Here is a 26,997-nt window from a genome sequence, read left to right as displayed (position 1 = left end):
CCACATCCTCGCCAGCATTTGCTGTCACCTGAGTTTTTGATCTTAGCCATTCTCACTGGTGTGAGGTGAAATCTCAGGATTGTTTTGATTTGCATTTCCCTTATGACTAAAGATGTTGAACATTTCTTTAGGTGTTTCTCAGCCATTCGGCATTCCTCAGCTGTGAATTGTTTGTTTAGCTCTGAACCCCATTTTTTAATAGGGTTATTTGTTTCCCTGCGGTCTAACTTCTTGAGTTCTTTGTATACTTTGGATATAAGGCCTCTATCTGTTGTAGGATTGGTAAAGATCTTTTCCCAATCTGTTGGTTGCCGTTTTGTCCTAACCACAGTGTCCTTTGCCTTACAGAAGCTTTGCAGTTTTATGAGATCCCATTTGTCGATTCTTGATCTTAGAGCGTAAGCCATTGGTGTTTTGTTTAGGAAATTTTTTCCAGTGCCCATGTGTTCCAGATGCTTCCCCAGTTTTTCTTCTATTAGTTTGAGTGTGTCTGGTTTGATGTGGAGGTCCTTGATCCACTTGGACTTAAGCTTTGTACAGGGTGATAAGCATGGATCGATCTGTACTCTTCTACATGTTGACCTCCAGTTGAACCAGCACCATTTGCTGAAAATGCTATCTTTTTCCATTGGATGGTTTTGGCTCCTTTGTCAAAAATCAAGTGCCCAGCTCCTCTTGAGTTAGTCCTTTTGTGTTTGGGGATTAATGTGCTAGAAGGCGTTCCTATCAATGTTCTGCCAGCATCTCTTTTCTGACGTATGTGGGGTAGCATTAAGGGTTTCATACAGGGCCATCGAAGTGAAGATGGTGACAGTGATGGTGGAGGTGTCCCTAACCCTAGCATGCTGCACTAAGAATTCTACCGACATCAAGTGTTGTGCAGGGTCCTTCCAGAGGAGGAAGTCAGGCAGCTCTCATTTGCCCTTGCTTTGCCTTAAAACCCATGCTTCATTCCATCAGCCCTCTTGGATCTCTCGTTTCTGCTCCTGTCTTTTGTTCCTGGGAGGAGTACCCACTAGTTCTGCTGGTCTCCCCACTGGAATGAAATGCTAATGTTCTCTGTTTCTTTGAAAAGCTAGCATAGAGCCTATGACCTAAATTCATGTCCTAGTTTTAAAAGAAAATGAGATCAGAAAAATGAGTATCAGATATTTTTAGATTTTGTGAAGGAGATTCTACTGCATATATATATATATATCAAATACTGGTTATGGTGGTGGGTTTTCAACTGGAAAACTGGAATCACTTGGGACGAAAATCTCAATAAAAATTGTCTGGATTAGTATTACCTATTGTCTGTCTGCGATGGAATTTCTTAATTGGGTTAGTAGAAGCAAGTACCTACCCTCATTTTGGTAGGTACCATGTCCTGGGCTGGTCCCTGGACTGAGCAAGAAGGAGAGAGTGAGCTGAACACTGGTAAATACACATGCATTCATTCTTTCCCTTCCTGACTGTGGATGTGACTAATTGCCTCAGGTTCTCACAGTGAATTTCCACCAATGGCAATAGTTACCTGGAACTGTGCTCTGGATAAACTCTCTCTCCTTAAAGCGTTTGTGTGTGTGTGTGTGTGTGTGTGTGTGTGTGTGTGTGTGTGTGTGTGTGTGTGTGTGTGTGTGTGTGTTTTGGGGGTCGGGGTATTTTATCACAACAGTATTAGTGACACTAAGACACTGGGGACAGGACAAAAGTGCAAGACCTGAGGAATGCCCATTCTGCCCACTCTTCATGTTCCTTCCCTGTCTCCTGTGCAGTGTAAAAGATCACAAGAGAAGGGGACTGTTCTTATCTACATTGCACTTTTCCTCACCATGGTGCTCATTCAGGACAGGAGGTATTGGAATAACTTCCATTCTCGCTACTACACAGTTCCTTGTTGGTTATAGTGATCATCACCTTGGGCTAGTCACTTAACAAATCTTGCTCAGATACAATACAATTTAAACATAAATATGATGAGGTAAGTAAGATTAATAAGCAAGCAGGGAGGAAGTTTTCATGGCAGTATAACTAGATTTTTTTTTCTTTTGTGGAAAAGACATGAACAACTTCCCTGGTAGTCTGAACCCTGACTAGTTAGCTTTGCATTTTAACTTGCACTGAAATTAGCTTTTCTAGAATGATACGATTAAATTCACATGCTTTCATAGTCAAGTACCAGTTTTCTTTTCATTTATTTTTACCTTTTAGACTTAATGTACTAATTGTGCTAATCCCATGATATAAAAAATTAGTTTTCACCTCATGAACTAGACCCAGGATCACAAAAATTGAGTGATTATTGTAGGAGCACATGGCAAGCAAATAACTGACACTTGAACCCCACACTCAACCAAAACACTGTCTTGTGTCTCACTAAATCAATAAAACGTAGAAAATTTAAGTGATTCATCATTAGTTTTTATGTGTGTTTTATGGGTATTTCCTTTTATGTGTATCTGTGTACCACATGCATGCCTACTGCCCAGGAAAACCAAAAGGCAGTGTCAGATCCCCTAGAACTGGAGTTACAGATGGTTATGAGCCATCTTGTGGGTCCTGGGACTTAAACCTGGGTCCTCTGGCATAGCTTCAATTGCTCTTAACCACTGAGCCATCTCTCCACCCCCAAAATGTTAGTGTATAAGGTAAGTGACTAGATTTCAAAGTAATGCAGCATGTAAAATAATTCGCGCAGAATTCTTTGTAAAGTTTTCATTGAGATAATTAGACAATATTTCAAAGCATTAATTATGCAACTAGTACATGACATTTGTATTTTAGTTTAGAATTATTCTTATAATTAATATGTGTTTCATGTTGATTAAAATGCAAACGTAGCTACATACCGTTTAAAACAGTGAGTGATGAGAGTAGGGGGTTTTCCAACCTAATTGGAGCCTATTAAAAATGAAAGAGCAGTCTCATTTTGTAGAATAAGTCAGAAGAGGGAGGCAGGGACAGCTTTGCGATGATGAAAACACACATTCATTGTTCAGTCCTGTATAGAATTCAGTATTCATCATTAAAGCTGACTATGAGATCTGACCAATGCCATGAGGCCTACTCACTCTTTAAAATATTCTGACCTTACATGTCCTGATTCTGTTTATCTTAATTTTGGACAATGAATTGTAATTGTATTATAAAGATAGCTTTGGTGGAATCGTCATTACAATTTTGTTTTTAAATTATTTTTTACATATTTTAACCGGTGCTTTTCTGAGTGTGAACATTTTTCAATGTGTATTTGGATATCTTTCATATACTGTACACTTAGGCTTATCTTGTACATTTTTTTCTAGATTTTTCCAGCTCCTGGCTGCTATGATGTTCAGAAATCATACGATATGTCCCAAGTTCAACATAACTACATGCCGCCTCGTAGTTCAGTGGCTAAACAAAGGCATTCCTCTTTCCTGAGTGCAGCTCCTCGGTGCCTGGGGAAAATCACTGACGGGCCAGGTAAGGCTCACTGCTCCTTAACGCTACGGGAAGGCACATATTCCGCATGAACAGACGATCTCAGCACATTCACAGTGATAGTCACACAAGTGCATAGGTTTCCCCTCCGAAGATAGACAGGGGAGAGTGAAGGGTAGGAGGCCTTTGATTTCCAAAGGTAAAACTGGTCTAGGGTGTTATGTTTCCTAGTTATTCAAAGACGTTGTTATCAGTTTTACTTAAGATACTAATTTCATCTCGCATTCTACTTGGGGAAAACTCAGAACTCCTAGCGCAGTAAAAGTTATTAAAGGAGAATACTACTTCCTCCTCATTTGGAAAAATCAGAATAGTAGAAGAAACATAGCCCGTTTATATAAGCTACTCGGGTATTTTCAAAGATCAAGGGAACGGCCCCATGGGAGGATTTGTCGGCTTATGGGACTGTGAGATGCCCGAGGCCCTGGTGACGTCGAGCTGGTGGTGTTGCTGTGAGTGTCCCCAGGCAGGGTTCCGGAGGCACGGAGCCTAGCCCTAAATGCGGAGGGTGGCACCTGATGGGCCGAGGTAGTGGGATCAATAAAAAAGGAGAGTGCCAGCTGAATACTGGTCCGTGGTGATGAGAGCAAGGGGTCTCCATGGGCAGTCGACAGGATGTGGTCGTACAACTGTGCCTCCTGTGCCATCAAACAAGGGCTGCATCCTCTGACCCGGGAGCCTAAGAAGCCTGTTTCCCCCTAAACCTCTTGTCAGGGTTAGGTCAGAGAAGCAAGAGAAGCCACAGGTCCAGCGCTAAGTCAGTCACTGTGTATTCAGCCTGTATTTACACAGCAAAGCCAGACAGACGACAGGAAGAGTATCAAATGTTTTGTCACGATGTAAGCAATTTGTACCAGATCTTTGGAGAACATGAAGGAAAATGGTGAAGCCGACTTAAGAAACTTCTTTTGCCCACAGTTTTTAGTGAGAAACTAAAGTAAGAGATGACAAGCTGTCAGACAAGTGACAGAATGTCTCAGATATGATAGACTTTAAGTTTAACTGTTATTCCTTTCTTACTTTGTCTTCCTTCCTCCTCCTCCTCCCTCCTCCTCCCCCCCTTCCTCCCTCCTTCCTCCCTCCTCCCTCCCCCTTCCTCCTCCCTCCCCTCCATTGTACTACTCTTACCTTGTCAACTTTCAGGTGTAAATCCAACTTAAAATCTTAGCTGGAGTGGAGGTGCTTCCAAATTAGAGGGACAAAAGATTCTTTGTTTCGTTTGATATGTATGTGCTAATCACACACACACACACACACACACTCATCATCATGATCATGAGTTTTCTGATGTGAACACCTTATTTCTACTTACAGTTCTTAATAGATTTCAATTTTACCAGAGACAAGTGTACCTAATACTTTTGAAGAGTGAGTTTTATGGTGAGTTCAGTGAGACTCATTCAGTTTGTTTGGTGAGGCGCTTGTCTTATGAATGGTGTCTTTTCATGTCAGCGACTTGTTAGAAATAAGGAAGCAAAAAATATTTACTCTGCTTGCCATTTATCCCCTGAAAGTTTTTTTTATTAATTTAAAAATGCTTATTCTTATTATTCATGCACTCATGTAAGTACATCCAACCGACACATGCCTGGTACCTGTAGAGGCCAGAGAAGGGCATTGGATTTTCTGGAGTTGGAGTTACACACAGTTGTGAGCCAGTGGATGTGGGTGCTGGGACTTGAACCCAGGTCCTCTTCAAGAGCAGCACTAAATGCTCTTAGCTACAGAGCCACCTCCCTAGACCCTTGTTTTACTTTAATACCTCTAGAAATGACTTTTTATTGTTAAATCTAAAACTCATATATCAAACTATTTTATAGTACTATGCTATAAATAAAAATGAAAGTGTAAGACTGGTTGAGGTTTAGAGAGTGTTACACATGTTTGTTATTATGATATTATTTGGAGGGGTTTGCTTTATAGAATTAAAGAAAATACATTATCTTTTTAACTTTTAAATAAAATTACATTTTCAAGTTAATTTTTGGATATATATATGTATGCATATATATATATATATATATATATATACAGAGAAGTTGGTAAACATGAATAATCATTTTATAAGATTCACAGATTTATAAAATATGTATCTTGACTCAGCATTTCATTTCCATGTATTTGCTTTAAATGGCTTTAGAACTTAACAGATATGGAAGGGCTTTGTCTTAATTACAAAGGAAGCCTTTTCCCTGAGTGCATATATTTAAGAAAGATAAAACCCATTCTCATTAGTCTAAATTAAACAGGGAGAGAGTATATTTGCAATCAGTATGCTTTATTCCATTAAATGTTGTGTAACCAATAAAAACACATTAGAATCATTTAATGAAGAAATTATTAAATGAGGTGTATCACATTATAAAGCAATCTCCTTTTATTACTCCAAGTTTTAATTCATAGGTATGTAAATGATTTTGTGATTGATCCAGCTCAGGTAATGTGAAATTGCTAAGTGGAAAAGTACTTAAATATTACTTTACCTCTTATATTGACCTGCTTTGGAACATTTAGTGGAGAGAAAGCTTAGAATTTTAAAGGGAAAGTGGATGGTGAAGACATTGTTGAGAGTTCCAAAGTTAGAGACTCCTGCTTAGCCGTGGGTGTGTAACTTGCTATCTGTATTCCTAAAGGGCAGGTTCGAAGAGTGTGTTAAATATATATTATGTCTGACCCAAACTTCTATTTCTAAAGTTACTAAAATGGGATGCTTATAATTTCAGAATTGCTGATGATGGTTATCAAATGGAATTTAATGTGTAATTTTCTAAATGAAAAGTGAGGTTCAGTTTATTTGACTATCAACTTTAGTAGAGTTCTATAAAAATATAGAAATGCTATTTATTTTATAAAATTTGGGGAATTTTATAAAAAGATAGATTTGATTCCTTTGTTCACTGATTTCATTTCTATTCCAAGAGCCTCTTATGTGTCCAATGTGTATTAAGCGTCCCTATAGCAGCAAACAATAGACAAGCACCCTTGTCACCCAGTGCTCAGTGTCAGTTACAGTACGCATGTACTGAGTGACTGAGGTACATGGGGCAATAGATGAAGCCAGGAAGGAAGACGCAGGCAGACAGACACACAAAGGCTGTGGGGCATGGCCAAAAGCAGAAAGACGGCCAGGGCTTTAGAGTGGGAATGAGTCCTAATGGTATGAGAAAATAACCTCTGAGTGACTGACTACCTAAGGCTTGTTAGAAAGTTTGTTTCTCTTTTCCTTCATCAACTTAAAAATAATCTCTCTGGTCAGCAAGATGGTTCAACACATAAAAGTGCTTGCCAAGTAAGACTGAGCTCTGTCTACAGGACCCAGGTGAAGGTGGAAGGAGAGAGCTGTCCACACAGTTGCCCTCGCATCCTCTGACCTCCCCATCACACTGGAGCACCCATGGTCGAACACTCATATGCACACACACACACACGAATAAAATTAAAAGACACATTCTCTAAGAGTAGAATTACTTTATAGTAGGTAAAATATTTACTTATAATTAAAATTTGAGAAAAATGTAAATATCTTAATTTTAAAATAAAATACAAAAAATTAACGGCTTAACAGCATTAGTTATTGGGAAAACCTTCTGGCTAAGCTGCCAGAGAGGTTGAGAGGGCGTACCTGAGCCATAATTTCTGTTTTGACTTTAATTTTTCTCACCATATCATGTTCATCCCAAGCTATCTTGGACTGGAGATGCTTAGATTTTTGTCTCTTCTGGACTACAGTTGTAGGCATGGATCACCATGCTCTGAAATATTTGAATGTTTTAAAAAGACTTTTTATTACATTTTATTTATTGATGTGTCTGTATGTGATGCATGCACACATGTGCATGTGTGTGTGTGCTTTTGTGTGCTTTCACATGATCATACCACAGCGTGCTTGTGGAAATCAGAGGGCAACTTGCGGGAGTCCCTCTCTCTTCTACCTTTTGAGTCTTGGGATTGAATTCAGGTGTCAGGTGTGGTGGTTTGAATGCTTGGCCATAGTTCCCTATGGCACTATTAGGAGATGTGACCTTGTTGGAGGAACTGTAGCCTTGTTAGGATATGTGTGACCTTGGTGGATGAAGTATATCACTGTAGGAGTGAGCTCTGCCTCTGTTCAACCCATTAAGGGAGAGAGTCTCTCACGGTTGCCTTTGGATCAAGATGTAGAACCCTTGGCTCCTCTGCCTGCATGCTGCCATGCTTCCTGCCATTAAGATAGTGCACTAAACCTCTGAACTTGCAAGCCAACCCCAATTAAATGCTTCATTTATAGGAGTTGCCATGATCATGGTGTCTCTTCACAGCAATAAACTCTAAGACAGAAGTTGGTACCAGAGACTGTGGTATTGCTTTGATTTTGTTTGAAGGAATGTGAGTTTTGGATTCAGAAAGTAGTGGAATGCTTTTAGTGGGACTTAATGGACACTTCTAGTAGGAATATAGAAGATACTGGTGCCAAGGGTAATTGAACCATGGAGGTCTGGCTCAAGAGGTATCAGAGGAGAAGAATGTTAGTATGTCTCATAGGGACTGTGTTTATGGTATTTTGGTGAAGAATGTGGCTGCTTTTTGCCCTTGTTCAAAGAGTCTGCCCAAGGATAAGATGAAGAGATTTAGATTAATTGCATTAGCAAAGGAAGTCTCAAAACAGCCCGGTGTAAATTCTGCTGTGCGGTTGGTAAAGTTCAATTTTATGATGAGCATTTTGATGAAAAGAATCAAGAAGAGAGAGTTAAATATAAAATGTATGGTCCAAGTATTAAAAACACAACAGGAAGTAGAATGAGTTTAAGGTCAGTCTACAGAGCAAGTTTTAGGCCAGCCAAGCTTAGGCAATGAAGGAGTTGGAAAACAGAGAGCTGGTGTCAGTGTAATAGGAAAAGGGGGACAGTTTCCAACCTTAGGAAGCTGCAGAACTCAGTGGCTTTGACCACGTGACTCTAGCTTTAGAGACAAGAACAGAAGGAGTTACTTGGAGAAATGATGTTGGTTAGCTGGAGTAGGAATAGTGATGATTAAAAAGAAACCAGGATCTGTGAGGTGAAATTTTCTGGAAATTGTTTTCTGAGAGCACAAAGAAGCTGTGTTCCAGAGCTAGCCAAAGATGTACCTTGGGCTGCAGCTGGACTTGCTAATGTGTAAGAATCACCCAGATGGTACTGATTTTAAAGGCAAGAAAGAGTCATGGAGAGCATCTATGGCTTGACATTATGAGACTCCAGAGAAGACCATTGGTGAAGGTGCAGCCTCAGTTGCAGTTGATGACCCAGGACTGAAACGGTCACGCAAAGATGTTGAGGCTTGGCATCATGAAAGGGACCTATGAGATACTATTGGTAAAGCCTAGTCGTAGCTGAAGGCCCCAGCATATTTGGGATGCCAGTATCATGAGATAATCACCAAGAACAGCAACAGCAGTGGAGTAGAGTCAGCCAGAGCTTAGAGTACTACAGAGGGCAAAGCTGAAGATGTGACCAAAACCCTTTGGAGGAGCCCAAAAGATCATGTGTGGATACCAGACACTGGAACAAGAAGCTATGAGATTGAAGTTGCCTTGGAGACCCCACAGTATTAGAGATGCCATAGCCTAGGTATACATGTGAAGGAAAGCTGCTAACATGGGGTGGAACTAATCCAAGAGAAGGAATTGTGTTGCACCCCACAAAGCTGAAAGGAGTTTGATAGCAAGTGTCCTTACTCACTGAGCGTCTCTTTTAGTACCTTGTCATCTACCTTCCTTGGAATGTCCATCCCTCCTTGATAGACCCTTGCTCCATGCTTAACCTCTTCAGTTATATGGATTGTAGCTTTGTTATTGAAGACTAAACAGCTAACGTCCATTTAACATTCAATTGTATAGATGTGACAGAATTTTAGTTTTTAGTTTTTGGTCAGTTTGAGCCTTCTTTAATTGATTCTATTTCCACTTTATGTCTTGAACCATTGGTTTTTTTTTTTTCATTTCCTTTCACTGTGTTCTCATAGACTTAATTAATGGATTTTTTTCATATCCTCTTTAAAGACCTTGACAAGGCCTTTTGAAGTCCTTGTCTTGTGTTTCAGTTAGACTGCATTTTTCATGGCTCATTTTAGTAGGGTTGCGGGGACATAGTGGAGATGTATCGCCCCCACTCTTATTCATTATGTTTTTATGCTGGTGTCTAGGATTTGGGGACTTTGATGATTGGAATTTTAGGTCCTGATATCTGGTTTTGTCACTCTTGCATAGTCAATCTTTTGGTTTCTGTTGCTTTCTCTGGTTCTTAGGAGAGTGTGGAGGCTGAGGGTTGCCTAGTAGGGAAAGGTTCTGACATTCATCCACTCTGGCCACTTGGTTCCCAGATAGATCTTGTTTTTAGGTATTGAGAACGGACAGGTAGGAATGGGAGTGGTCTATCAGGGGAGCAGCTAAGAGGGCCCACAGGAAGGAGGAAAGTTGGGATTTGCTAGACCTCCTTTCTGTATTAGCATACTTTCTGCTACAGAGAGGATTGGAATTGGAGGACAGATAGGAGGGTGCATATGGCCTACCAGATTCCTTGGCAGATGTGGTCAGTGGGTTTCCAGGAAGTGCCTTAGGGAATTGGTGGCTGAGAGAAAAGAATTGGGTGATGCAGGAAGATGGTAAGTGGACAGTGCTGCCTCCACTTTAGAGAGATATATCCTCCACTTTAGGGGATAGAGAGAAAGAGGAGGGAGAGACTTATGCAGATGGTCTGCTACAGAGTTGGAGATAAAACTGGGGAATTGGAATCAGAGGAGGATGGAGAATGAAGGAATGAAGACTCCTTGCCCAGTTTAATTCTCAAATTTTTGAATGATGAAAAACCTTGAAACTTAAAGTATACTTATTAGTGGAGACTCACCAATTGACAGAGTGCTTATCAGAGCAGTGCAATGCATGTAAGATAATACTCATTGCTTAAACCAATCAGGTACTGACTGACTTTACTGTGCAAGTATAGATCATTTCTCAGGAAGATAACGTTGTCATTTCTGCATCGGATTCCCAAAGGAAATTATTTTAAGAAACAAATATAATTTATCCTAGAAGTTAATTGAACATATTCCACGAAGCTGGATTTTTTTACTCTTTTAATAAACATAAGTAATACCTTTGATATAAAAATCACTGTAGTGTGAAAACTAATTATTTCTTCTATTTTCTCAGTGACTTGTAATATTCTAGTTCCCAAAGTACCATAAAGCTTGTCCAAATGCAGCTCTTTCCTCACATTGAGTGCTGTTAACAGATTGCTATAAACATAGAGTGTTTTTTTCCCTTTTATAGCTTCCAGGAATATTTCTGAGCTGCTTGAATGCATGGCAATTCTGACTAGAGAAAAAATGATAAGATTAACTTTTGGAGTATGTTTATTTTATTATAAAATATGAACTAATTTTATTTCCTGTTCAATCTCAAGTTATGTTGGTTTTTGAAATACTCCAAAACATATTTCTTCTTAATTATACACAAGTTGAGAATGATTTTTTACTAAACATAGATTATAGTTAAAATTATCCATATATTATTTATATATAATTTCCTATTTTTAAATATATATTTAAAATATTTTCTGGGAATATATTTTGGTCATATTCTTTCCCCTCTCCCAACTTCTGCAAGGTTCTTCCCACTTTCTACCCACCCATCTTCATATTATTTCTCTTAAAAAAAACTAAAAGTAAATTAAACAAATGCACCAACCTACCAACCAACTAACTTACCAACCAACCAACCAACCTATCTACCAACCAACCAACCAACCAACCAACCAACCAACCCAACCAACCAACCAACCAACCAACCTACCAACCAACCAACCAACCAACCAACCAACCAACCAACCAACCAACCAACCAACCAACCAACCAACCACCAACCAACCAACCAACCAACCAACCAACCAACCAACCAACCAACCAACCAACCAACCACCAACAACCAACCAACCAACCAACCAACCAACCAACCAACCAACCAACAAACCAACAAAACAACCAACCAACCAACCAAAAGCACACACAGAGTAATATGGAGTCTGTTTTGTGTTGGCAAACTACTTTTGAGAGAAAGGCCTGTCCTGGAGTGTGGTTGATGTACTCAGTGTCATTCAACTGAAAAAATTGATTGTCCCTTCCCAGAATCTATGATTTTAAACGGCTTTTCAGTTAGGTTGTATTTGTGCTCGTTTCCCTTTCTCCTCATTGTGATTTTGTCTGGGTCAAGCTTGTTGAGGACATGTGCATGTTGTCACAGTCCCTGTGCATTCATTTGTGCATCAGTTCTGTTGTGTCTGTCCCATGCTGTCTACTTGGAGTCATCTACCAACTCTGGCTCTTACAATTTTTCCACTTCTTCTTCAGCATAGGTCCCCAAGTCTTGAGAAAACTATGATAGATATCCCATATTTCCTGAGTGTGTCAAAGTCACTCACTCTCCGCACATTGTCCAATTGTCTGTCTCCATCCTCATCCTTGTGTACTGCTAGAAGAAGCTTTTGTGATGATGGTTGACTGATGGGTAGAGCAATATGTCATTAGGAGGCTTATTTATTGTCATGTTCATTGAGTAGAGTAATAGCAGAATGCTACCTCTAGGGCCCATAGACTAGTCTCTGGTGTATTGCTTCATTAACTGTATCAACATGTGAGTTCCATCTCATGAATTGTCCCTTAAATCAAATTAAAATATGTTTGGTACTCTCCTGAAATTTGTGCTACTATTACTCTAGTGGGTTCATCTTTCAGGCCTGTCACTGTTGTAGCTTGCAGAGTCTGTAGTTAGGTGATATTGATGCTTGTTTTCCTCCTCCAATAAAATATGTTCATTGCTGGTGGAGATCTGAATTGGCACAGCTACTACAAGTGTGGAGGGTACTCTGAAATCTGAAAATAGATCTATCTTAAGATCCAGCTATTTTGGGTTGGGAGTCTATCCTTTAACAGTAACACATCTCTGCCTAGCCTCTCAGACTGGATGTGTGAGGGTGGGAGGATACCCAGGGTGACCCCTACCAGACCTGTGGAGAGGGGGAGGAGAAAAGGTAGGGAAGGATTGTTGGAGGGGGTGATAGGGAGGGGGCAGTGAGTGTAAAGTGAATATGTAAAGTGAATAAGGTGAATGTAAGTTGAGAAAATTCAATTCCACTGTAAAAGAGAAATGTAAACTTGGGGTTGTGATATTGATATGATTACAGTTTTCTCTAAGTTGATATATCAATTGCGTGTATGTGCACATCAAAGACTTCCTCTTCCTTCATATTCATGCAGCAGTATGATCATGCTTACTGTCATAACATCTATGTGATTACCAATGGAGCGCAAAAGTTAGTTGAGAACAAACTTGTAATCTTGACTCTTCGTTTCCCTAACATCATGGCCCATCTGAAAACGTTTTCCTTTCTACCCCTGACTTGACATTGCTCAGCCCGTGTTTTCTGTGCATTATCAGTGTACCCTTGGCCTTAGTGCACCTGCTCTTGTCTGGAATATTTACTAGCTGGTTTCGTGGATGCTATCACTCATGTATCTTTCAGATCATGTTGTCTGCCTTGTTCTCTCGGCTCTCCTGCGACATGGTCCCACTGTGTAGTATCATTTCCTGCCACGTCCTTAGAGTCACAATCATAGGTGTGCACACCATGTAGAGACCTCATATCTCTTTTAAATTATTTTATTTCATTTACATTTTTACTTTTTCAATTAGCATATAGAATTACACGTTTTATTATGACATTTTCATAATACTTTACGTAGACTCATCCTTCTCCCTCGGAAGGATTTTCCCCAACCCCTGTGCTTGTACCTGATGGCCTCCGTAGTCTCCTTTCCATTTTGTCATGTGTGGTATATCACCCTTTCTCCCTATCATAAAACCTCTTTTCACTTGATAATGACCCCTTCTTTAGTTTTATGGCCTATATCTATACTTATCGCACACTTATAAAAAGATAATTACACATATGTAAAAACTAGAAGCTATCATATCTGCAAATGAGAGGGAATATGTAGTGTTTGTTTTTTGGAACCTCCTATACCATTATTAATGTAATGACTTTTAAATCTGTACACTATTCTATAGTTTTCCTAAATTTATTTTTTCTCTGTGTCTGAAATAAATCTCATTGCTTACATGTATCCAACTGGCATGTGTTATCCATTTAGATGTTGATGGAAATACAGGTTGGTTTCATTTTCTTGTTATTGTGTGAATGGCAACAGTGTTAATGGATGTCCAAGTAGGATTTAGAGTCTTTTGGATAGATGTCCCAGAATGATACAACTAGGTCTTATAGGTGATCTAGTTTTAGCCTTTTTTTCAATTATAAGCTTTATTCTAAGAAAAACCTTGCAGATTAAAAACAATAATACATTAAACTTAGTTAGACCCAAAGTTTAGACCTCTCTATAAACCTCTGTACAGTTCTTGGGTTTATTTCCTGTGCTACAGGAGCCCTGTAAGACTGGTCTTAGCTATGCCTACATTTTCTCCTCTACAGGTGATCTCACCTTTCTAGCACCATCTGCTGAACCAGCCGTCCTCTTGTCATTGCATCCTTTATTGTCACAACTGCCCAAACCTAGATTCCGTAACTTGTGGGCTTGTTTCATGGTCCTCTAGTGTACTACAGGGGTACACATGCCTATTTGATACCATCACCATCATCACACTGCATTTTCCACTGTAACTTTATAGTGTTATTTGATGTTAGTAATTGTGACGTCCCTGACAGTGTTGTTTTTGCTTAGGATATTTTTGCCTCTCCCTGACCTTTCTGTGTTTCCTTATGAACTTCAGGATTCTTACTTTTTAGTTATGTGAATAATGCTAATGGAATTTTAATGTGGATTACTTTTGATAATATAGTCAATTTTATAATGTTTGTCCTGCCAATCTGGAAATATGGAAGGTCTTTCTAACATCTTGTATTTTATTAATTATTTCTGTTAATGTCATAAATATTTACCTTCTGCCACTTTGATAGCTTATTGTTATGTTATTCTATGCTATTCTGATGAAAGCTTTTCTTTTTCTAATTTCTTTCTCAGGAATTTATTATTAGTATAGAAGGAAGCCATGCCTTTTGTTTGTTGAATTTATATCCTGCAAATTTCCTGAAAGTGTTTATCAGATACATCTTTTTTTCTGGTGGACTCCTTAAGGTATTTTAAGTATCCATGTCTAGTTGAGATTGGTCCTCTTGTGTTGTACATACAATCATCTGAAAGACATGAAAGCTTGGGTGTTTTAGGCCTTACTCAGTCTGATCTTGGCTATCCGTGTATTATATTTATCTTTCTGGTGGTATGAAAGCTAGGCTTTAGGGTAGGCATTCAGCTCAGATCCAGTTTGGATCGTCCAAGTTCTGTGTCGCAATGTGTGTATACATACTTATAATAATAGAGATTAGATAAAAAGAGGCCATGAGTTTGAGAGGGAGCTAGTGAGCTAGTGGGAGAGAGGTCTGTGGAATGTTCAGATGTAAAGGGAAGTAGAAGAGATGCAAAAAATAAAAAAGACTGTATAACAGTGGTAAATACACATTAAATGCGAGATTCTATGGCTTTGAAAGAATATTTATTTTATTTGCATTTGTGTCTGTGTTTCGGTATGGGTATATATCCTGGATCTTTTTGGAGCGAGTTCTACTAGGGGTTGTAGGCTGCCCGGTAAGGGTATTAGGAATGGAACTCAGGCCTTAGGCAAGAACACTATGTACCCTTAACTGCTGAGACATCTCCTCAGTCCTTCTATTTGACTTTGAAATTATATAGATATTTCAGAAGACAAATGAATAAAGAACTATTTTTAAGAACTCAACTTTAGCACACTATATTTACTTTTTAACTTTATTTTTCCCTTCCTTTTCTTCTCCAACTCTTTCTCATTCTTTGCCTACCTCCTCTAGAATTCATGACCACTTCCTGTGGAATTCTTGACCTCTATGGAAAGTTTCATTCTCCTTGACCTCCCCCTCCCTCTCCTAAGTCTAATTTGTGTTGACCACATAGTACTTGTATTTTATAAAGCATACAAATACTTTCACATTTCTTGGATGATAATTTTTTAATAAAAATAGCTTCCTGGAACATTTTATTTTAGTATAGAGTAATGGCACAAAATCAAATTGTGGCATTTCTCACTATATTGTCATAAGGTACACATTGGCTTTTATGTTATACTTCATTTAGAATTCATAATTCAGCAGGATTATTCAACAGTGTTCTGTGGCAGGCACTGAGGGCTTCTTGCTGGCAGGGGTTAAGTCAGTTTATCCTTGCATTCCAGAGCCTGATGTATAGAGGATATCAGGTAAATATGGAAGAATGGATTCAGAGAATGGTCTTTCCTTCCCATTGAGCTGGAGTCAATAATTCCAGTTCTTGGAACAGAACCTGTGTTCTAGGGAAGAGTTGGCTTCCAAGGTCCTTCACCCTTGGGCTGAATTACAGCCTCAGTAGTTTTAGGGCCATCAGGATGTCACCTGATAGATCACTTTAAGTTGCCCAAAGCTTTCTGTATTCCTTGGCTTATGGCTTCTACCATTCTTATGCTAATAAAGTCATATTGTTAGCCTTTTTGTCTTTCAAATCTTTGTCCTTATTATCTGACTCCAGGGAAAATTTTATATCATCTAGTTGATTAGGACCTAATCCTTGAGGAAAGTATAATTTCCGTGGTCAGATGCTAGAAACAATAGACTAATTTTTACTGTAGTAGAGACTGGCCTTTTCTCCCCATCCCGTTTCTTCTGTTCGGGGACTAGTACCAGAGCCTTTTCCCTTACAGAAGCTAGGCAATGGCTCACAGCATCTCAACTATAGCCAGCTCCTATACCTAGGTGCTACCCTAGAGAGCAGCTGCTCTGGAGAAAGGCAATTCTTACTGACTGGGCAGTATTTACCAGGCTACTGGAAACATACTTCCCATAAACACCATTCCTTCTAGTAGAAGTATTTGGAAAACAAGTTTCAGGAACATAAAGATGTTATCATAGTAGAAACTGTTGAACTTAGTAAAACCACTGAAATCATGTACATGTTATGAGTGTTGTGTTACAGAGAAAGGTTGCTATAAAATTGTCTTTATATTATGATAGGAATTACCAGGCAATTGTGCGTTTCGTGTATGCATACAAAGAATGGAAACTACAGGAAAATTAAAATATTTGAGTATCTGATTTTAACTAATACTATTATTGTTAATGTCAAGGACAGCTATTGTTGATTAGTTCCTCCCTATTGTAGTGAGGAGTTGTCTCTAGGAAGCAGTAGACCCCATGCCAGCCAGAGAACCTTTAAGTTGTTTAGAAGGGGCATCACAATTCATTCTTAATCATATAATTGCACAGAAATTAACGCAACCTTTAGGTTGAAGTGATTAGACTAGTGACATTTCTCTTTTGTTCTTCTTTTTGATCTTTCAGATAGATATTTATAGCCAAGAGGACTTGGAGAAAGCTCTTGTAATTGAGAGTAAAATCTCTGGTCTCCCTAGTGATTCTCTCAACCTTCACTCTTGCCTCTCTAACCTGGAATCAAGTGTGATGTTTTAGATATAGTGTCCCTCAAGCAAACTCCAGAGGTGGGGATATGTGTGTGACTAGATTATGAGGCTTTTGCCTTACCTAATGAAGGGATGCATTTGTGGATTCAGAATTTGTATAAACAGTTTGGAAATGATAGATTGATGGGAGCTTGGTCCAGGCTGGAGGAGGTAAGTCAGTGGGGACTTGCCTTACTTAGATGCCTCCACCCATCCGTCTCTGCCTCTTGGCCAGCATGAGATGAGAAATTTACTCTGCCACATGCTTCCTGTAATTATTTTCTGCCTCACTACAGACACAGAACAAAATGGAACCAAATGATTGAAATTTTGAGACAAAAGAGTTATTCTTGTCCTGTAACTTTTTTTTTCAGGGATTTGCTACACTGAGGAAAAATCTAATATACTATGTGAGACTAAGCACATGCTCTTTGCTGTCACCACCATAGTGCTGTCATTGCAGGATGTGGATGGGGCAGAGGGATGGATATTGTTTTAGAATGCATTCTGTCAGTCTGAGTCTTTGGATTGGGAAATTGAAATTATTGATATTGAGAGCTATCAATGAGCAATGTTGGTTAATCCCTGTTATTTTGTTGTTGTGGTGTGGTCCCCCCTTTTTCATTTGCTGGTCTGATATTATTTATTCCTTTTTTAACTTGGGTGTGGTTAACCAATTCAGGTTGAAGTATTCCATCTAGTGCTTTCTAGGGCTGGATTTGTAGGCACATGCTACTTGAATTTGTTTTTTTTTTTTTTATCATGAAATGTCTTTCTCCAACTATTGTGACTGAATGTCCTGCTGGGTTTAGTAGTCTGCACTGGCCTGTGTGGTATTTTAGAGTCTGCAGCATGTATATGCAGGCCTTTCTGGGTTTTAGATGTTGTTCTTGTAGGTCTTCCTTTATGTTGCTTGGTCTTTTTACCTTACAGCTTTAAGTATTCTTTGTTCTGTACATTTAATATTTGATTATTATGTGACACGTACACTTTCTTTTCTGTCTGGTTTTTGGTGTTCTGTGTGCTTCTTGTACCCTGATAGGCACTGCCTTCTTTAGGTTAGGCTACTTCTGTGATTTTGTTGAAAATATTTCCCACACATTTTACCTGGGTTTCTCCTCCTCCCTCTTCTACTGTTATTTCTCGACTTTGTCTTTTCATAGTGCCCCTTCCTGCCTGCCTTCCTTTCTTCCTTCCTTCCTTCCTTTCTTTCTTTCTTTCTTTCTTTCTTTCTTTCTTTCTTTCTTTCTTTCTTTCTTTCTTTCTTTCTTTCTGTCTGTCTGTCTGTCTGTCTGTCTGTCTGTCTGTCTTTCTTTCTTCCTTACATTTAACTTTTGATTTCTGTGATGTCCATTTCTTTTATATTGTCCTTAGGTGACAGACCTTCTCTCTTCCATCTTTTGTTTTGTGTTGGAGAGGCTTGCCTCTGAGGTTCATGTTTGAATTACTAAATTTTTCATTCCCAGTTTTCCCCAAGTTTGGGTTTTCATTATTGATTCTATTGCCAAGTGCATGTATTGAACCATTTTCTTCATTTCTTTCCACTGTTTGTGTTTTCATAGACGTCATTAATAAATGTATTCATTTCTCCTTAAGGACCTCTCTTACATTTATTTATAAAGGGTATTTTTAATTTTTTTTATTGTGTTTCAGTTATATTATATTTCAAGCGGCCTATTGTATGTAGTAAGGTTTCTGGACTCTAGGCAGACATATTGTCCTGGGTGTCATTGATTGTGTTCTTACACTGGTGTCTAAGAATCTGGTTTTAGGATAATTGTGATTCCAGGCACCAATATCTGGTCTGGTCTCTGTTGGGTAGTTGTTTTGTTCCTTGGTTTCTGTCGCTTTTCTTGGCTTTTAGGCAAGTGTGGTAGCCGTGGGTTTCCTGGTAGGAAATGCTTCTGAGGTCTTGTCAGGTGTGTCTCCTGGGGGTCCAGATAGGGTGTGTTTCTGCTTCTGTGGCTGGTCAGGTAGTTTTCTTTTTTGTTGAAATAGGTGAGAGGAGTATTCTCTCACAGGGAGCTTGGATCAGGGGCCATGGGGAAGCATCCCTATAGAATGTCATTTTAGGTTGCCTCCCACTTCAATTAGGAAACTCACTTGTCCATGCAGTTAATGGAGTAGCAGCGTCAGCACATTTTCTACCTCAAACTGACTCATTTAATAAGGCAGGTAAGGTCCTACCATGGATGCACTAAGAAGCCCTGTGTGTGCACCTGACGTGTGTGTGCTTGAGAAGTGCTGACTAAGGTTTAGTCTTCTTTGACATAGAGCTAAAATTAAAATATCTTTTTTTCACACTGAATTTCCTTTAGTTATCAGCTCCTTCTTAAAGTTCGAAACTTTCGTTCAGTGCTTACTGATGGATTTGTAGAGCATGAAGAGGCAGACCCCGAAAGTTAAGCAGATATGGAGGAGAAACTATAAAAGTGAGAACGAAGAAGGGGCCATTTTGAACGCAAGTTTGCTACATCAACCAGAAAGCCGGAAAGAAACTGCCACACTCCCACAGCCAGGTTATTGACCAGAGAAGGAAGACACCGACCATTCTAGAGTTTTAAAGCAAGTTCCTTTCTGATGTCCTCCTACTTCTGAAAGGAGCTTGCCCATGCTGCTGGTCAAATGCTGCACTGTGCTTGTGTTTGGCTAGCTCATTGATTGCAGCTTCTGTGGTGATGGTTAAAAGGGTTCAGGTTGTTGTAACAGGTGTAGCACCAGCCCCAAATATCAGGATTTCACTGCTTCATACAACAGTAGAATCAGAGCTGAGCCGGGAATAAGAACGAAGGAAGGACAAGTTGGAAAGAATGGAAGATAATACATTTTGAACTAGTTGAATAATTAAAAAATGAAGATGTGTGCATTTGGAGGAAATAAGAGTATTCATTCATTCTAAGTCCAGCAAACATAATTACTGAAATTGGGACACTTATTAAATGACAAGAAATGGTTAAGGGAATAGGGAGAGAAAGGAAACCGAGGCTCATGATGTCCTTGATAGGATTCCACTTTTTATACATAATCAGAGCAACGTTTCCAGCAAGAGGTGATCATTTTTGCCTTGTTAATTTAACACTCCAGGAATTAGAAAGCTGTTTTCTAATTCCAGTTTAATCATTTTCATGTAATTGCTGTTGTGGTGGAATACATGAGCCTGTTTCAGCCGGGTCAGATATGATAGTCCTTTCAAGCATGTCCAGTTTTGTAGAGTGGATCCTTTCTTGGAAATGCTACACTCTTGTTCTAAAATAAAAATTAAAAATCAAATACTTGGAACAGTCAAACAACTGTTTCATTAAAAGATATTGTAAAGTTTAAAAATAGGTTTACTGGATGGCGATTATTCCATAAAATGCAGCTAGACAATGCCAGTGCTCATTAAAACTCGGTGCCCTCTGGAATGCTAGTTTGTGTGCTCGCTGTGTGGGAGGCTTGGTCCATCCACTTTGTTATCCTAATCACAGCTGCATTTCAATTAACACGCACCGCAATTCCCTTATTCTTTTTGAAAATTTTGAGACCCATTAGTGTGTCAGTGCCTTGGCATTGCTCTCTAATTGCAATAGATTTTGAGTGATAAAAATTGATTTTGGTAGATACATTGTAGAGTCAGCACTGGTTACCTGAACACATTAGAGTACCTATAACTTAAAATGCCACCATGTTGTTAGAAGCGTTCACTGCCCCAAGTTGAGATTAGAAGGGCGGTTTAGTCTTTTTTAAGAAAGATGTGCATTTAGGGCAAGTGTAATGAGATGCGGAATTATAAGAAATATTGAAACCAAAAGTGTATTTTAAAATTATTCTTTCCACACAAAAAGCTAAATTATACTAAGATAGGTTCAATTTATCTATCTTACCAAATGGTAGAACTTTGGGGATCATATTTTATATGTAATATTTTATTATAAATATGTTATAAGACAATTAATAGAAACCACAATTTATGTTACTATATATCTTTGTGTCATTGCTTATTAATTATAACCTGTAACCTCCAAACTATTCATAATTTAAAATAAACATTTCAAGCTGTGTGTGGCTTATAATTCCAGCATTGGGGGAGGGGCAGACAGGCCAGCCAAAGCTTCCAGTTCTGTGAGAGACCCGAGCGATAGAGGAAGACACTCAAAGTTCTGTTCTGACTTCCAAAGGTGTGTGCATGTGTGTACACATCATGCATTCATGTATGTACTCATGTGTGTACACCCAAAACACACCACACACACAAGTTATCACATAAAGTATGCATAGAGAAAGATACGTATTATAACCATACATATCTATTCGTTTCTTTCAGTGAACCACCCATGTAACCACTGTCAAAAGGAAGGAGCGTCACACCATGGCCCCCTAGTTCCAGCCTCTCCCCTAACCCCTAACCTCCACTTTCTCATTACCATGGCTCCAAAGTAGACACTGTTACTTCTCTGTCACCACTGATTTTCTTTGGCTGTTTTCCAGTTTATGTGTAAGTTGAATAATGAAGCTTGTATTATCCTTTGTCTGGTTTCTTTCCCTTAGACTTGAGATTTGCAGGGTCTAATTCTCGATTGTTTCAGGAAACGATGTTTGGTTAACTCAAAGTAGAAGAGTGTATTACAGCTTAGTTATCCATTTCACTGCAGATGGAAACTCGCATTGTTTCCTTGGTGCTGGTTAGTGTTATGGTGAGCATTCTTATACATCTTTCATGTCACAAATGAGTACAGACTCCTTTTCATTACCCCACTGGGAATGGAGTTTCTGAATCATAATCTTTGTGATGTTTCATTTAACAGACCTTGGTTAATGGTATTTTGTTTTCCTCCAAATGAATCTAGTGTTCCATTTCCACCAGCAGTACATGAGAGTTGCTATTGTTCCAGGACTTACCAAAATACAGCATTGCTAGCCACTTTCGTTTGTCTCTTCTGACTTAGAGCTGTTTCCTTAAGCTTGTCATGTGCATTTTCCTCATGAGTATCAAAGTTTAATTTCTAGTTAATATTTTATTGTAAACTAATTCTTCATATCTTTTGACTACGTATTAGATTACCTTTATTACTGATCTAATATTGTTCTTTATATGTCATGTTCCTAAAAATTTACATCACATTTATTTATTTATTTATTTTTTATTTATTTATTTTTTATTTATTCATTCATTTGCTGATGTGTGTGTGTGTGTGTGTGTGTGTGTGTGTGTGTGTGTGTAATCATGCTTGTGCCATAGTATGTGTGTGGAAATTAGAGGACAATGTGAAAGAGTTAGTTCTGTCTTTCCACCATATGGGTTCCACAGCTGTTGTGGTTTGCCCTGAAGTTATCTGTATTTTGATGCTAATTCCACTGCCTCAAGGACAGCTGCCTAGTCATGTACTCAGGACTCAGGTGACTTCACCAGAACCTTCTCCCCATTGAATTTGTAAAGTACAGGTGAGGAGCAGGTACAGGATAGAAGGAGGCCTGTCATTGGAGGAGAAGGAAGGATGGTGGGAGAGAAGTTTGAAGGAAGAGGAGGAGACTGGAATGGAAAGGAGGAAGAGACAGGAGGGAGAGGGAGAGAAGCCGTGGCAGGACGATGGAGGCTGATGTTAAGATTCTGCTCTGTGTATTTACAGGTTGTTATTAATGTTCTTAAGGGATGGATGGTGCAGTTTAGGTGGGCAATTATATCTTATCAATTGGGTCAAAGGTTATTGTGTTGTGTGTTCTTTTATGTGATGATTTGAGTGTAAGAAAGTACGCGGCGGTAGGAGACACTGTGCCGCCTTGGAGTTGGGATGTGTTTCCGCCAGGTTATCTAGCAGATATCTTTGGGTGCTGAGGTGCCGGACCTAAGGGGGGTAAAAGACAACCTTACTTTTTTATTTTTTATATTTTTAAAACAACACACAGCCTCAGGTCACCAGGCTTGGCGTCAAGCACCTTTCTCTCATGAGCCACCTCTCTGACATTGAATTATTATCATATCATTGTAAAAGTATCTTCTTTATGACTCCTTTCATTTTCTTAATACTTTTTTGAATACCTTAACATCTTCATTTAATGCGATCAGTTGTATAAATGTTTTCTATTATATCATTTAAATATCTTTCAAAGTTTAAAATTACTTTTAATAGAAGCTTTATTGTTTTGGAATTCACAGTCAATATTTTCACAAAGGATGTAATACATGTATTTGTTTTATATTCTTATGTGTGTTTGTCTGTATGTGTACACAGGTCCACATGCACATGTGTGTAGAAGCATGGCGTTGATGTTTCATACCTTTCTGCTTGCTCTTCATCTTATATTTTTGACAAGGTTTCTGACTAGGTGCACACCCATTGTCTAAGTGGCTGAAGCTCTGGAGATCCAAGGGGTCTACCTCCTACCACGGTGACCACACCTACATTCCAATGTGGGATCTGGGGAATCAAACTCACATTCTCATGTTCATGCTTCAGATGCTTCACCAACACAGCTGTCTCCCACACACAAACATTGCATGTGATGCTGGTTTATGATCCTTTCACAGTGTTTCCCTAGGAGCCTTAGCTATCAGATTTTGATCATTCCTGTTTGGCTTTAAGAGTATTATGGTATTTTCAACAAATGGTGCTGGTTCAAATGAAGGTCAGGATGTAGAAGAATGCAAATCAATGTATTCTTATCACCCTGTACAAAGCTTAAGTTCAAGTGGATCTAGGACCTCCACCTCAAACCAGATACACTCAAACTAATAGAAGAAAAAGTGGGGAAGCATCTCGAACACATGGGCACTGGGGAAAATTTCCTGAACAAAACACCAATGGCTTATGCTCTAAGATCAAGAATTGACAAATGGGACCTCATAAAACTGCAAAGCTTCTGTAAGACAAAGGACACTGTCATTAGGACAAAATGGCAATCCTACATCTCATGAAGGGCTAATATCCAAAATATACAAAGAACTCAAGAAGCTAGACTCCAGAGAGCCAAATAACCCTATTACAAAATGGGGTACAGAGCTAAACAAAGACTTCTCAGCTGAGGGATATCAAATGGCTGAGAAGTACCTAAAGAAATGCTCAACATCCTTAGTCATCAGGGAAATGCAAATTGAAACAACCCTGAGATTCCACCTCACAACAGTCAGAATGGCTAAGATCAAAAATTCAGGTGAGAACAGATGCTGGTGAGGATGTGGAGAAAGAGGAACACTCCTCCATTGTTGGTGGGATTGCAAACTGGTACAACCATTCTGGAAATCAGTCTGGAGGTTCCTCAGAAAATTACACATTGCACTACCTGAGGGCCCAGCTATTCCTCTCCTGGGCATATACCTAAATGATGCTCCAACATACAACAAAGATACATGCTCCACTATGTTCATAGCAGCCTTATTTATAACAACCAGAAGCTGGAAAGAGCCCGGATGTACTTCAACAGAGGAATGGATTAAAAAAATGTGGTACATCTATACAATGGAGTACTACTCAGCTATCAAAAACAATGACTTCATGAAATTCATAGGCAAATAGATGGAACTAGAAAATATCATTCTGATTGAGGTAACTCAGTCACAGAGAAACACACATGGTATGCACTCACTGATAAATGGATATTAGCCCAAAAGCTTGAATTACCCAAGATACAATCCACAAATCACATGAAGCTCAAGAAGGATGACCAAAGTGTTGTTGCTTCACTCCTTCTTAAAAGGGGTAACAAAAATACTACAAGGAGGATATGGAGACAAAGTTTGGAGCGGAGACTGAAGCAATGGCCATTCAGAGCCTGCCCCACATGTGGCCCATATATATACAGCCACCAAAACTAGATAAGATTGATGAAACTAAAAAGTGCATGCTGACAGGAATTGGATATAGATGTCTCCTGAGAGACACAGCCAGAGCATGTCAAATACAGAGGCAAATGCTAGCAGCAAACCATTGAACTGAGAACAGGATCCCTGTTTGAGGAATTAGAGAAAGGACTGAAAGAGCTAAAGGGGCTTGAACCTCTTAAGAACAACAATGCCAACTGATCAGAGCTTCCAGGGATTAAACCACTACCAAAATACATGGATTGACCCATGACTCCAGTTGCATATATAGCAGAGGATGGCTTTGTTGGGCACAAATGGGAGGAGAAGCCCTTGGTCCTGCCAATGTTGTATTCCCATTGTAGGGGACTGTCGGGGGATGGGGCAGGAAGAGAGGTGGATAGGGAGAACACCCTTGTAGATAAAGGGGAGGAGGATGGGATAGGGGGGCTAATTTCTGGGAAACTGGGAAAGGAAATAACATTTGATATGGAAATAAAAAAATCCAACAAAAGAAAAAAAAGAGTAAAATGGGGAAACATTTTTAACTATACGTTGTTCTGATTTAAGCAGTTTCAGGACAATTTCAAAACCTCACTATCTTAAAATAACAACAGTTATTATTTAAGTACTTATTTTCTCTATTTCCACTTCAAAATTATTATTTTTTTAGTGAATACAAATGAAATATATTTTATGTCTGGCATCGGTTAGGTACTCAGTGAAACCTTTTTATATGTTTTTTAGTCTTTAAAAAATCATCATATTCATATGCTTTTAGTAGGAATTTTTTTTTTTGCCTCAAACTGGCCTTGAAATGCTCTATAGTTCTGGATGTCCTTGAATTTCTGATCCTCTTGCCTCAATTTCTGAAGTATGGGCTCTTTGTGGTGTTTGGAATTGATGCTATGCACATTAAGAAGGAAACTCTCCGACTGAGATAACCTTGTGTCATCATCCCAAAGTATGTAGTCTTTCTGTAACTGAAAGTAAATTAATTTGCTTTTTGGTAACAAAATTATCCATTTTTTGAAAATTTATCTTATTTAATTTACAGTTAAATGCTTAGCATTTTTCAAGTACTCCATTTTTGTTTAAAATGATGCATATTTGCAAATAGTTGGGGACAAAATTTTATAGATTGTACCTAAAGTAAGCTTATTCATCTACTTTTTCTTATTTTTGTATCTTTTTTAATATGTTAATTACTTTGAGTGAGTGTTAAAAACTCCCATTTTAGTGATATAATTTATAATTACTCTTTTGCTTCTATTTAACTTTTGATTAATGATTTTGGGATCAATAATATTAGTTGACTATAAATTATTGCCTTCTGGAGAAGTGAACCTTTTATCATAGTAAAATTTCCTTCCTGTGTCTCTATTGTTTCGTTTGTGGTGATGAGAAGGTGAGGACTCAGTATATCATCCTCTTTTATTTCAAACTGTTATTTGATTCTTAAGTTGGGATCTTTTTATTACCATCTTTGGGAGATAGAGTTTACTTTTGTAAGCAGATTGAATACTGTGCTTTATGTTTCCCTCCACCGTTTTCTTTTTTCATTGCAAACATTCAACCCCCCTTCCACACCTTACACTTTCACCCCTAATTCATTTCTTTCCTAGCTGGGACTATCTAGGCCAGTAGTCTGGTTTCTCATTTTACTAAATACCTTTGGGTTTGCTATGTGCACGTGTGAAAAAGGTTACATAGCATGAAAATCTTTGCTCCTTCTGAGCTATCCTTTTCTGTAACTTTGCAGAGGGGAAATCAGGAGGGGGTATAACATTTGAAATGTAAATAAGTAAAATAACCAATAAAAAACAAAAAATAATTTGGATTATTTTTGTTACTTTTTCACGAATTCTTTTCTTTATTATTTTGTATATAGGTCCATTGTTCCAGAGTCATTTATATTTTTCTTGAATGGAACCATCCCTCCCAATCCCCCCCCCCCACAAAATACCTTTAATGACTCTTAGGTATCTTTTAGAAAGCCCCTAGTAAGAGAAGAAATCCCCTATAAGGATGCTTGTTAGCCAGTGATCTCAGCTATTCATCCAAGTCAGTACATATTGTCTGCAGTGCACATGTAAGATGTATCCATAAACATCTAAGCTTTTCCTGTTTTATGGAACTAAAATTCTAGTAATGACATAATCAGCAAACGAGTTAGAGCACAAAATACACTACAGCATGTGTTACTTATTAGTTG

The 26,997-nt window shown here is 38.7% G+C and overlaps 1 protein-coding gene across 1 annotated transcript in view; it reads left to right on the top strand.

Moving 5' to 3' along the window:
* Stpg2 (sperm tail PG-rich repeat containing 2) overlaps nucleotides 1–26,997 on the top strand; it is a 228,554-nt gene that overhangs the window by 180,514 nt on the left and 21,043 nt on the right. The window contains exons 11-12 of the mRNA XM_032896555.1: nucleotides 3,288–3,447; nucleotides 4,186–4,304. Coding sequence (XP_032752446.1) covers nucleotides 3,288–3,447; nucleotides 4,186–4,304 — 279 coding nt within the window. The remainder of the gene's footprint in view (nucleotides 1–3,287; nucleotides 3,448–4,185; nucleotides 4,305–26,997) is intronic.

This window comes from Rattus rattus, chromosome 3 (assembly GCF_011064425.1).
Source record: "Rattus rattus isolate New Zealand chromosome 3, Rrattus_CSIRO_v1, whole genome shotgun sequence".
In the NCBI taxonomy this organism is placed as follows: Eukaryota; Metazoa; Chordata; class Mammalia; order Rodentia; family Muridae; genus Rattus; species Rattus rattus.
Note: the sequence above shows the minus strand (reverse complement) of the source record. Positions and strands in the feature narration are given on the sequence as shown.